We start from the raw sequence: 13,566 nt of genomic DNA on the forward strand, positions 1-13,566 counted from the left end.
GTGAAGGAGACAAGAAATAGATCGGGTAGGGTATATTTCAATTGGGAAGAAGGAAAATCGAATCTCTTGTTTATAACAAGAGAATAATTGATAGATGGTTTGAGAGAGGTAAGAAACCTCATCAAATATTGATAGATGGTTTGAGAGAGGTAAGAAACCTCTTCAAATCCCAGAGATTTTCTCTTCTATTTTTCAATTTCTGCTTCTTTTTGATTTGAAAAATTCAATTCATTCGTTGTCTCACCTTTTTCTCCATTTGATTTGAATTTCAAGTTCTTTTCTTTTCAATTTTCATCTTCTCAATGTATTAATCTATTCATGCCTTAATTTGTAGAATTAAGAATTTTTTTCATAATAATGTGTTCGTTATTTGAATTATGTGGGCGGAGCAACTTAATAATGTGTATACTTTGTTGCAACTAGGAATTTTCCAACAATGAGATTTGGTGGTAGGATTTTGTATAGCAAGACTACTATTGAGGTTGATAAGCGAGGATTGCAGCTTCTTAAGGTTCTTGAAACCAAGAGAGATGAATCTGGAAAAGCTTTTGTTGGCTTTGATATTGAGTGGAAACCAAGAATTAGAAAATGTGCTTTTGTTAACCTTCAGTTTTTCCTTTTTTGTGTCTGATTGCAGGTTTTGTCTTTTTCGTTTGCATTTCTTAAAGTATGCAATGTGATATGCATCTAGAACTGTATTTTATCTCTATGGATGCATATGTTGTCTTTTCTACTTTCTCTTTATATATCTTGATGATTAATGATGATGCTCTTGCTTTATATCGAATAGAGCCTTACGGTTGTTGTTTCCTTTTTGAATGTTCGGATGAAAGTGTAGAAGCCTCACTATTGCAGTTTTATGTAGTCTGGAATCTCATTGCTGCAAGCTTTTCATATGCTACTTTGTTCTACTAATAATATCTCTTAGACTTGTCTACTCATATATGTTAGTTGCTTGATAATGTTTTTTGACACATTCATGAACCATTGTGAGGTTTTCGTGATCTTAATATGGCATTGTCTGGTTGATTTCAAAAGCTTGATTTAAATTTTGAGAACAATAGTGAGAACTGGACTTATCACATTTCCCAATATTTCAGATTTCAAAAGAACACTGCGATGGAAGCCCAAGTAGTCAAGTACCTAAGAAAAAAATGTTAAGAATGAAAGTGAGAAAGAGAAACATGCAGTGTCTTGGCAACTCTAGGTCATAGTTGAGGTTAAACGCTGAGGAAGCTGATTGGTAACACCAATCTATTAAGGTGTCTCATGGTTGTCAAGAAAAGTTTACGAGAAAACACAAAAATGTATATCCATTTGTTCGGCACTAGGTGGATACACCGTCATTTCTTAAACTATATCCATCTGGTCGATGTTACATGGATACATCTCTACTTCTAAATATCATATATGAACATTTACTTGCGGATTGTCAGCTATAGGAATCCGTCCATTACTCTTCGAACATATGTTCTCCACCTAATGAAGTGTTCTTGTATTTGATTTTGGTGAACAATGTTTAGATTTGGTGATTCATCTTTCGTTTTCTGTTGTGCAGCTAAAATATAGGATCATTTCTATGGTGATATTCATATGATTATATTCAGAAATGGTTCATACGAGTGTGTAAACACTCTACCCTTAACGCTTTGCACAAAATCCTAATTTACTTACCTTAAAATTAAACTCAACCCCTCAACCCATGATCATTCTCCACTAAATCTGAAACCGTAAAACAAAACACTAATATACAAAAATTGATAATTTTACCGACCAATAAAACACATCTGCAGCAAATCAAAGACATAGGTGTCCATTGATGACTATCCAAGAGGTCTCGCTATGTGGTCATATGTGACTTACGTGGTCGTTTCATTTCAATACACAAGTTTATAAATGAACGATAATCACTAATTCAAACGCCAATTCAAAGTAAATCATCGTTCATTTTTCTTTGACTATTTATTCACTTATGTATGGAAACTCCCATCATTATAACAAAAATTGTCTACTAATCCAAGATATAACAAGAAACATATATACTTATATAGTGTATAGAATGACCACAATATCCATGTTTGCGTCTAAATGGATAAATTCCCTTGGATGACATCAATAAGTAGACGCTCAGCTGACCATATTTGTTTGTTCTGTCATCTATGGTCACCAATCATTTGAATTAAGTTGAATTCATGGATGCACAGTACGTCCGTTTGTGATGTAATTTAATGTAATGCAAGGAATCATCTGCAAAATTGAATTAAAGAGAATATAAGATCAACACAAAAGCAAGTGTTTGGGGAACATATAACTAAAAACGAGACAAGAAGAATGAAAAAAAACCCTTGATAAATGAGTAAGATTGAAAAGAATTTTGGGAGTTTACTTCTTCTGTTCCAACGCTGAAAACACAAGGTGCAAAAGCAAGTCCAGCTGATGTGTTCACCCACTCGCCTAAAGAAATTAACAGAGTTAGAAGTTTGCTATAAGTCAAGGTTTAATATTGATTAATCGACCAATTTTCTCAACACAAATCGACAAGTCGTTATAATGTTTTTTAAAAGAAGCGATATAATTTTCTCAACAACATTAGTGTAGTGTCCAAGAGACTAAAAAGCTAACGAGTCAACTTTATCCAAATTTTCTTCTTCTCCTGCAAATCCATGTCCCAAAATTAGTTATTGGTACTTGGAAACTAAAACCATTTTTGAATGATCAAACCAAAAAATGATCAAATTAAAGTTGCAAATGTAGATTGATTCTAGAGTTTATCGTGGATTCTCCAAATCTCAAAAAAGCATTAGCCATGAAAGACCAAACATAACTAATTAATTCAATGTAAACTCTGAACTCTTGGTTCAGACATTGGTCTATTTCAGATATCACTATCTTTAATGCTGGAAAACGTTTGCAGACACAATGGGTTCCCCTCCAACGATTGTCAGAAAGCAAGGTCACGATGAGGGAAAGAGAGAAGCAAAGAGACATAGAAGTAGATACATAGAGATCTTTAGCTTCTACATTCACAAATGAGCGAAAGAGCGATCTTTAGCTTTTTACACTAACCGATATAAGGTTGAGGAATATAATGTGAACTTCAGGAACTTTGTTCTGTATGAGTAGTTCAATGGCTTGATTAGCGGAGTTACCTTCACGAAGAAGCAGTATCACAAAATATGGATTTCAAGAAAAAAATATCCATCAAAAAGGACCAACATCGAAATATTCAATGTAGAGAGACAGAGTACCTATGAGTAAGACAAGATCCAGAAGCAGGACATGGCGTTCGGAGATGTCGTAAGGAAGCTTCTCATAAATAAGCTGATTCACATGAGAAGAGAAACTTCAAAATTCTTGTTTATAAAAGGAGACTATACTTGATACTTATAAAAAGAGAGCAAAATATTAACAAGAAGACTTGTTTTCCATTATCGCTATCACGGTGAATGAGAATCTTCCCATTTTTAATTCCTTTGCAGCAAGCATGTAATACATTTTCCATTCTTTCACCACTAAGAACACAAGTAAATTTATGCCTTACATGATGTAAAAAAGTTGGAAGAATAAGCATCTTATCATATCAAATTTAACCAAATACAATACATTTCAAATGCTCACTTTCTAATAATTGAGACCCCACAAAGTTTCTTGCAGAAATCAACACCGGTATAGACAGTTTGAAGCCGAAGAACAGAAGTCGAGAATGTAATTGTAGGCAAAGAACATAAGTCAAATTTAGGTTCTTACGCCAGAATCAAACAGAGGTTGATTACGCTGGAGTCGAATTTAGGGTTCTTATTATGCCGGAGTCGAATTTAGGGTTCTTAAGGACTTATAAAACTGTAAAAAAAGTTGAGAAATAGACTGAGAGAATGAAAGAATCAAATCGAGTGAATCATGTGACGGTGTACTGGAGAATTAATCGAAAAATTAAGCCAGATAATTAGTCGGAGATATGGGAAACGATGAGACGATAAAAGTTTTTTACAAGATTCTGTTATTCTTGTGAACTATGTAAGAAGTTGACATTGATTAGTAAATCATGGATAAACTGAATCTATAAACTAAAATTTGATTAAAATAAATAAACCGTCGGTTATATGCCTGACCAATAATTTTGGGTATAATGGTCAATTTAGTAGGGAAAAGTGTCTAATGTTTTTGAAGTGTTGGAACACGTCAAATGTTTTTAAAAAGTACCTCTTACTGTAATATTCTCTATAATAAATTAGTATTATAAATATTACAAAACCATAAGATAAAAAAATAAAAAAATAATAAATAAATACCCTAATACTATTAAAACGTCATAGTACAATAGTTTCCAAAAACTCCCGCAACATGTATTTATATATCAAATTTTCACACCCGGGCGAAGCACGGGTTATCAATCTAGTTAGATATAAAAACATAACCAAACACTTCAATTCTGAAATTTACAAACTAAACATTCAAAAAAACCTAATCTATATCATAAGTTCCATGTTCTTTCATTGTCATGATTGATATTTTTAAACAAGTTCTAAAATAAGTTACGAAACCGATGATTTATATACCTAAAGTTCTGTATGTACTCTATATCACTAAAATGGTAGCTTTTCAGTAATTTTTATCAATAGATTAGATCAAACTATGTGGATTTCAAAATTTTGTGTTCTGAAGTTTTCCAAAATATCACAAAACAGTCCCTCTTTGCACCTTATTTGCGACGAAAAAAGAAAACTGTCGCATTTTGCAACCAATTACCTATGTATTACCAACTATCGATTTTTGCATTTCGAAATATTAAAGTTTGGTCTGTTTATATGTTTTCTTGGACGTTGATACTTTAATTTGATCGATATTAGATATAAAAACATAACCAAACACTTCAATTCTGAAATTTACAAACGAAACATTCAAAAAAACCTAATCTATATCATAAGTTCCATGTTCTTTAATTGTCATGATTGATATTTTAAAACAAGTTCTAAAATAAGTTACGAAACCGATGATTTATATACCTAAAGTTCTGTATGTACTCTATATCACTAAAATGGGTGTTTTTCAGTAATTTTTATCAATAAGATTGGATCAAACTATGTGGATTTCAAAAGTTTGTTTTCTGAAGTTTTCCAAAACGTCACAAAACAGTCGCTCTTTGCAACTTATTTGTGACAAAAAATGAAAATAATCGCACTTTGCAACCAATTACCTACGTATTACCAACTCTCGATTTTTGCGTTTCGAAATTTTAAAGTTTTGGTGTGTTTATATGTTTTCTTATATGTTGATACTTTAATTTGATCGATATTAGATATAAAAACATAACCAAACACTCGAATTCTGAATTTTACAAACTAAACATTAAAAAAAAAACTAATCTATATGATAAGTTTCATGTTCTTTCATTGTCATGATTGATATTTTCAAACAAGTTCTAAACTAAGTTATGAAACCAATGATTTATATATACCTAAAGTTCTGTATGTACTCTATATCACTAAAATGAGTGCTTTTCAGTAATATTTAACAATAGATTGGATCAAACTATGTGGATTTCAAAAGTTTGTCTTTTGAAGTTTTCCAAAATATCACAAAACAGTACCTCTTTGCACCTTATTTGCGACGAAAAAAGAAAACTGTCGCATCTTGCAACCAATTACCTACGTATTACCAACTATCGATTTTTGGGTTTGAAATATTAAAGTTTGGTTTGTTTATATGTTTTCTTAGACGTTGATACTTTAATTTGATCGATATTAAACATAACCAAACACTTCAATTCTGAAATTTACAAACGAAACATTCAAAAAAACCTAATCTATATCATAAGTTCCATGTTCTTTCATTGTCATGTTTGATATTTTTAAACAAGTTCTAAAATAAGTTACGAAACCGATGATTTATATACCTAAAGTTCTGTATATACTCTATATCACTAAAATGGGTGCTTTTCACAGAAGGACATGGCTGCTCAAATCAAAGACTTCCAGAGTAAGCCAAGGCCCCCATCTCCCACTCCCAAAGTAAGAAGAAGCGGATCCACGAGTTCAGCTGCAAGAAGGGCTGACAAGATTGACCAACCTCGAGCTTCATCATTTGATCCTCGGGAAGTGATCTTCGAGCTGAGAGAGCCAAGGAGAAGGCAGAGGAGAGCATCCAAACGCTCGACAACCTACTCGATCGGACATGACGAGCAAAATCCTCCCGCTTCAACATCAGTTCCTGCTTATACTCAAGAGAGTATGGACGATTTCGTCTCCGTCTACTTCACCTGATCACTGAGGTAACACCACCACTACTATTGTATATACCGTAGCTTTTTGTTTTTCTTTGTTTGTTGTTTGTTTTGGTCTTGATTTTTATTAACTGTGTAATTTAAGTTTGGTGGAGAGTTCAAGACGTATTTGACATTGTGTTCTCTTTTCTTAACTCAAATTTTGCATCATCTAAGGCATAGAAAAAACCATAAAAATTTGATTTTTTTCAAAAAATGATTTCACAAAAACAGAGTGTCAAGTAGATTGCATTGCATTTTACGGTTGTATATAGTGTGCTTGCATTTAGGATTGCTCATTTGCATAGGGGATAATGATGATTTCAAACCTATTAGCATGTAAATTCAGTGAAGTAAGTTCAATGCACAGGTTGTTAGTTCTCTGTTGCATAACCGATTGTTTCTCTGAAGTAAGACCGCACCCCACTTTGAATTTACAACTTGACTATACTACAAGAAAACCTGCATTTTGGGACGGTTAGTTGTGACCTTTTATTCAGTCATAAAATATAGTTACTTCTTTGTGACGACAATCTCCGTTACACATTCAAATAGAATTCGTCCTTCCCAATATCAGCCGGCGACACGACCCCATAAGTCACCACCCCAAACGATACAAACCCCGACTCCTGCTCGTTCTCACTCGCAATCTGGCTCTCAACAACCGCCTCTTATTCGTCGAAAGCAACAACAACCTCTTGCTTGTCAACATCAGATTCCTTATCTTCAAGAACAGCCTTCTCAGGATCCACCAGAGACACAGTTCATACCAAACCATCAAAACCCTAATAATCATGAAGAGGAAGATGGGGAAGAAGATGGGGACGAATTCAAGGAAGAAGATGGGGAGGAAGTCGACGAAGAAGAACAAAACCCTAATGTCGACTACCAAGAGCTGTTGGATCGCTTACTTGCCTTGCCAGGCCGACAACATCTTATGATTCTGTCTCAAGAGCCTATTCCATGAGTCGAGACTCTTTGGTAAGCTCTATAATTCTCTCCTTCTAGAAACAGATGAAGATTATGAAATGGTGATAAAGCTAAGTATGGTCTGGATTCTTTGTGTTGGACGGCACTATTTGTTTTGTGTTGGCTCTAGTGCAATGATTTGGCTTTAGTGTTGGCTCTAGCGCAATGATTTGGGCTGCAGTTTTTGTTTGGTCTTAATGTCTTTGTTTTGTGTTGGCTCACCTAAAGTCGATTTGGTCTGAAGTTTGTGCTTGGTCTGTTTGTATTTGTTAAACAATGTCTCACCTAAAGTCGATTTGGTCTGCGGTCAACAGTTTTGGTCTGCTTGTCTTTGTTTTGTGTTGGCAAGTCGATTTGGTCTGTAGTCTTTGTTTGGTCTGCTTGTAATGTTAAGTGTTGGCTCACCTAAAGTCGTTTTAAAATAGTCTTTGTTTTGGTCTGCAGTCTTTGTTTTGTTTTGCAGTCTCTCTTTTGGTCTACGAGTTTTTGTTTTGTGTTTTTGTTTTAAAACCATTTCATTTTTGCTAATTCTCTGTTGGTTGCAGCAACTAAGTCGATTATGTTTATATTTGCAATGTCTTGGTGGTTTACCTACAGTGACATAGGCTTAATACTTAGTCATATTTTTTTTACAGGTTTAACCACCACAATGGAAAGCTGTCTAAAGTGATTTTGAGCATATTTAGGAGGAAGTTCGATGGGCCATACTTCAATTGGTAGGTTACTCCAATAGCCACTCAAAAGAAATACTTCAGAAATTTTGCGGTAATGTCTTAAATACCTTTCATTCTATTATTGTTTACTTTGACTTACTCTTACTATCTTTGCAAACTTAGCTGCTTGTTATGTAGCAAAAGTATATTGGGATCAAGGCATTACTGAGCTCGTTAAAGAAGGTTTCTTGGTTATAGCCAAGACAAGGATGAAAAGGATTGTCAGTCAAGCAAAGAAGAGTGGTGAACAACCACCGTGGATTCGTGATACACTTTGGAAACAGATGTTGGTGCATTGGAACACTGAAGATGCTCAACTGAAAAGTGAAACAGCTTCAAACTGTAGAAACTAAGATCGGGGAGGTCTTGGGGTGCACAAACACTTAGCCGGTCAGAAATCTTTTGTGCAAGTTCATCAAGAAATGGTAAGAGTTGTCTTTCCATCCAAACAGTTCACTTAACAGCTTTCTATTATTACCTTCACATAAGCTTGTCTTTTTCTGTTTAATTTTCTTGGTCAGGAGGAACGTTTGAAGCGTCATGTATCATATGGGGAATTGTTTATGCAAACACATACAAGGGCTGATGGATCTTTTGTAGATCAGATATATCAGCATGTTGGTGAGGCTTATATGAAGATGATGGAAGAGAGGATGGCTGAAATGGACGAGGATGGTCCTCAAGTTTCTGATAATTCCTCGCAACATTCAACTCATCGTACGCTCAACATTGATGAAAAGAATGAGATTTTTCTTAAGGTAATTTATTTCTGTTTTTATTTTGCTTACAATTTGCTTGTCTTTGTTTGCTTGGATTATGATTGATTATGAGCAATGGATACTTAGAGTAATTATGATTGTCTTTGGTGATTGTATTTGTCTTCTCGTTTCAATGTACTCACATAGATGGCAAAAGGAACCATTTTGGCCTTGGATCACTTGTGGAGACACTAAACAAAAGAAGAAGGAAAGAGAGTTATGCGAGCTCTTCTACATCAACGGTTGTGCAGCTTCAAGAGCAGCTACAGCTCAAGATATCTGAACAAGAGGAGCAAAATGCAAAACGTGATGTGGAGCACTGCCAATCTCAATCTCGGATAGCCAACTTGGAGAAGCTCGTCCTCTTCATGAAAGAAAAAGATCCTGAGTTGGCTGCTTATTTGTCAACTGATTCTACTGAACCTGAACCAGGCACACATTCAACCACCACAACTCCATCCACACTTCCAACCACCACAGACACCGCACTAGCCATCACAGTTGTAGGCACCACACCCTTAGTCTCCACTTCACCTACTATTTCTAACACTTCTTCTAACCATTAAACTTGATCTTTTGTTGCTTTTGTTGTTTTTGTTGTTTTTGTTGAAACTTGTTTAGGATTTGTATGACTATGGTTTTCTGAATGTAAACATAATTAGTGTCTTAATGTTAACATGATTAGAGATTATTGGCTTTTGAATCGATATAAATGAGGTTTATCATTCCATTCATAAGACCAATTTGTGACTAAACCAAAACAATACATGTGACTAATTTGTGACCAAACCAATTATATAATTGTGACCACTTTGTGACCAAACTTATTCAAAATATGTGACAATAATGTGACCGACACATTACAAAACTGTAACCAATTTGTGACTAAATCAAATTACACAAAATTGTTACAAAGTGGCACAATCGTTGCTTTAACGGTACTATTTTGCGATTACATTATAAGGCGTTGTAACTTAGTCGCAAGAGGGAAATACTATTTTGCAACTACATTGTCACATATGTACCTAAGTGTACATCGTTGCAGTTTAGTCGCATATCTGCCACTTCTTGATATTGTCACAAATAATTCACTTATTTACGACTAACCTTTTGTGTCCAAAATTCGTCGCTCATAAGCGACCAATTTCGCACTGCAATATTTAGCGACGGTTTTTTAGCGACCTTCTAATATCGTCGTTAAGTAGTCGTAAACACCTAGTTTGCGACCATTTTGGGACCAATATGGGAGTTGCAAATGGCAGGTTTTCTTATAGTTATATACCGCTTTAATTTGAAACTCGCTAATCTGATGTCATTCCCTATCTATTAGAACCTGAGCTTAATTTGCAATTATCATGTGTCTGCATTTATTTATGAACTCATGGCTACCATATACATTTTTGGATTATCTTATTCACTTCACCACCCTTTGTTAATCCAAGTAGCTGACTCTCACTTTTAGAGCAGTTTTCCATACCCTGAACTTAACCTTACTTCAAGCCAAAGATCATTTTGTGTGTGTTTGTGAGGTCTTTTTGATATTGAGCTTGGTATAACGTGTTAGGTATGAGCCGACAAGAGCAGTCTTTCATGTTGACCTAGCCCACGCTTTTTGGGTTAGCTAGGACTAGGTGGAGACTTGTATTTGGGGGGTTGGGATTGTGTATGGATTGAGACAAAAAGAGAATGGAAATGAAAAGAAAAAAAGAGAGAGAGAAAGAGTTTAGAGATCTTAAGGGGTGATTCAAAAGTGTTAGTCTAGTAAAGGGTTTGGAGTTCAAAGAGAAAAGAAAGTTAGGCATTGTAATTCAAAGAAAGTGTAAAACGCCCTCTATGCTATAAGATTAGAAGAAAAGTCTTAAGTTTGTTAAGATTCAAAACCAAACCCGCTAGACTCTTGAATCGTTTCAAGAAACACCCCTAAGAGCATGAACCAAAAAAGAGAAAAGAATGGGAATAAGGATAGAGTTAGGACATCTAAGGGACTTGGATCATCTTCTGAGCTTTCACACTATATATCATTGGGTAAATGGGAGTCTTTTCTTGCATTCTGCTAAAGCTCAATCTTTTCTATGAGAGTCACCTATTACTCGACCATATCTATAGAGGGACCATTTTTGGCTCTTAGCCTTAGCCCCTAAACCAAATGAGTTCATAGTCATTGCATTGCTTGATCTACTGTTCGTGCTTAATCAATGTTAAAGGGAATTGGTTTATGTAAATCCTTGAATAGATTAAGACAATTGTTAGGTTGCATTGTGATGAGTATGGCTAAAGTTTTTGAGTAAGGATCTTTGACCTTGCAACGTAGAATTAGCTAACTAGACATTGATCTCACCCACTCTATATGCATGCTTCGGTTCTTGAATCCCCGCCTTCAAACCTCTCTTTCAACTTAAGATCTTTTGTTTGCTTGAGGGCAAACAAGAGATAAGTTTGGGGGAGTTGATAACACTGTATTTTACTCATTTTACTCATGTGTTTATCATCATTTAACTTAGTGTTCACTCATTGTTTCATATCATTTTGCATCTTTTTAGCTTATTTTGCATACTTAGGCATCTAGGATCTTTTTACATACATATATCATGTTTTGGTGTGTTTTCAGGTGTAGAAGGAGGTTACAAGGAAATCACTCGATCTTCTACTCTATCAAACCAGGAGGGAAGCAGCAGAGCAATGATAAGTAGATTTTTACGCCTACTTATGTGCTGAAGTGAGGTTCAGTTCAATTCGCCTTAAACACTAATATGTCGATGCAGCTATAGGGGGTGTCAATCCAGTTCATTGTTATTGATAGCAATCAAGATGTATACAAAAGCAACTAAGTCAAGCCAGGTTATAGTGATGGTGGGTTTCTAATAACAATCCTAAATCAGGATTCAAACAACAAAAATGAGAACTTTAAGAGCCCTACTCGATTATTGGGCCGAGTAGAACCAACAGGTAACAAATTTAAGAACCAAAATGCAATCAACATGTGATACAGATAAGATATGAATAAAACTGCAATCATGGGGTGAATACATATAAATCTAAGAAGAATAGAAGTCCTAAGGATTGATTCATTGATAAGGGCAACTCTAGGGTTTATCAGGTGGCTAACAGGCGAAAGGCAGATACCCTAGACGATAGATTCAAAACCAGGTCAATCCACTCTCGTCAAAGAGACCCTCATAACTCTACCGCTTCCTAATCTCAACTCTCGTTGATGAAACATAGCAGAGCTGGCTTTAAGCAACAATCTACCAAAGTCAATAAGCAGTCTAAACATCCAATCTCTTGGGCTAGAATCTATAAATCTCTGGAATTCGTAGATCAGGCATCCATTTGAACGTCTTTTGGACGCTGGATACCTATGATCGAATTCCCACATTAGCTAGCAAAAACCGCATAGAGGCCAACGAATCCAGAAGGGATCAAACATAATCTTAACCACTGACGAACCTATAGATTACCCTAATCTAATCCATCCTCAAGAACCCTAATCACTACTCAAGTAGTATAATGAAGTACACAAACCCAGAAATTACTGAAATCATATCCAAATGTACATCTAAACAAGATAAATAACTTTGCTCAAAGAACTAAATGCAAAAACGAAATAGATTAAGAGTAATTAAGGTTTTAAGATTCACGAACACAAAGAAAAACTAAGAGATAAAAAGATTGATCCTTTGGACAAATCCCAAAGTGATCTATTTATACTGAAATGTTAATAACCCTAGATTCACTAGAAGACTAGATACTTGAGGCGGTTTGGACGAATGTTCGATCTTGGAGATTGAGTAAAGAGGATGCTGCAAAGTCTTCGCCTTTGCCTCCATGCTCCGAGTGATCAATTGGTCGAGTAGTTGCTTCTTCCTCTCCTATTCTTATGCTCAGATGTCTGGTTGAGTGGGGAATGAGGAGGATCAGGAGACGCTTTGAACGATCAACAAGTCTTGTAGAGTAGGTTGCCCTTGATCGAGTAAACTGGTCGAGTAGAGGATCGAGTAAAAGGGGCGAGTATATCGATCTGCTACTTCCTCTGTGGCTGCCTTGATCGAGTAAAGGGGTTGAGTGAAATGCTCTGTTGCTTCCCTCCTGGCTTGATAGAGTAGAGGGTCGAGTAGATTCCTTGTAAGCTCCTTCTGGACCTTAAAACACACCAAAGGATGTAATATGTATGCACGATGATCCTAAATGCCTAAGTGTGCAAAATAAGCTAAATGTGATGCAAAATGATATGAAACAATGAGTAATCACTAAGCTAAAAGATGATAAATACATGTCCAGAATGAGTAAAATACAGTGTTATCAACTCCCCCAAACTTATCTCTTGCTTGCCCTCAAGCAACCAAAAAATCTTAAGTTGAAGGAGAGGTTTGAAGGTGGGGATTCAAAACCGAAGCATGCATATAGAACGGGTGAGCTCAATGTCCAGGTAGCTAATTCTAGATTGCAAAGTGATAGATCCTTACTTAAAAACTTTAGCCATACTCGTCACAATGCAACCTAACAACCTGCTTTAATCTATTCAAGCACTCACATCTACCGATTCCCTTTAACATTCATTAAGCACAAACAATGGATCAAGCAATGCAATGGTTATGAACTCATTTGGTTTCGGGCTTAAGCTAAGAGACAAAAATGGTCCCTTTAATGAATTGGTCGAGTAACACTGGACTCTCATAGAAAAGATTGAGCTTTAGCAGAATGTTAAATGTTAGAGTCAACAGACACATACAAGAACATGCTCCCATTTACCCAATGATATATAGTGTGAAAGCTCATAAGATGATCCAAGTCCCTTAGATGTCCTAACTCTACCCTTATTCCCATTCTTTTTTCTTTTTTTGGTTCATGTTTTTAGGGGTGTTTCTTA

At 35.4% G+C, this 13,566-nt stretch overlaps 1 protein-coding gene, 1 non-coding gene and 2 pseudogenes across 6 annotated transcripts; 3 read left to right on the forward strand and 1 right to left on the reverse strand.

Moving 5' to 3' along the window:
• Positions 1–1,559, forward strand: AT5G05115. 3 transcript variants are annotated; one of them, NR_144242.1, is made up of 2 exons: positions 1–149; positions 1,101–1,559. It is a non-coding gene; the product is annotated as an uncharacterized misc_RNA (transcript). The 3 variants fall into 3 exon arrangements; NR_144243.1 differs by lacking the exon at positions 1,101–1,559 and adding an exon at positions 424–765; NR_144244.1 differs by lacking the exon at positions 1,101–1,559 and having other exon boundaries at positions 138–852.
• Positions 1,560–2,795: 1,236 nt separating this feature from the next.
• AT5G34560 lies at positions 2,796–3,779 on the reverse strand (annotated as a pseudogene). Its single transcript has one exon.
• A 2,794-nt stretch (positions 3,780–6,573) lies between these two features.
• AT5G34581 (hydroxyproline-rich glycoprotein family protein) lies at positions 6,574–7,226 on the forward strand (the record flags this gene model as incomplete). Its single annotated transcript, NM_148006.1, has 2 exons — positions 6,574–6,669; positions 6,837–7,226. 2 exons carry the CDS (start codon positions 6,574–6,576, stop codon positions 7,224–7,226), a joined length of 486 nt encoding a protein of 161 aa, NP_680311.1.
• A 278-nt stretch (positions 7,227–7,504) lies between these two features.
• Positions 7,505–9,265, forward strand: AT5G34602 (annotated as a pseudogene; the record flags this gene model as incomplete). Its single annotated transcript has 1 exon — positions 7,505–9,265.
• Positions 9,266–13,566: the final 4,301 nt, after the last annotated feature.

Source organism: Arabidopsis thaliana, chromosome 5, assembly GCF_000001735.4.
Source record: "Arabidopsis thaliana chromosome 5, partial sequence".
Taxonomy (NCBI): domain Eukaryota; kingdom Viridiplantae; phylum Streptophyta; class Magnoliopsida; order Brassicales; family Brassicaceae; genus Arabidopsis; species Arabidopsis thaliana.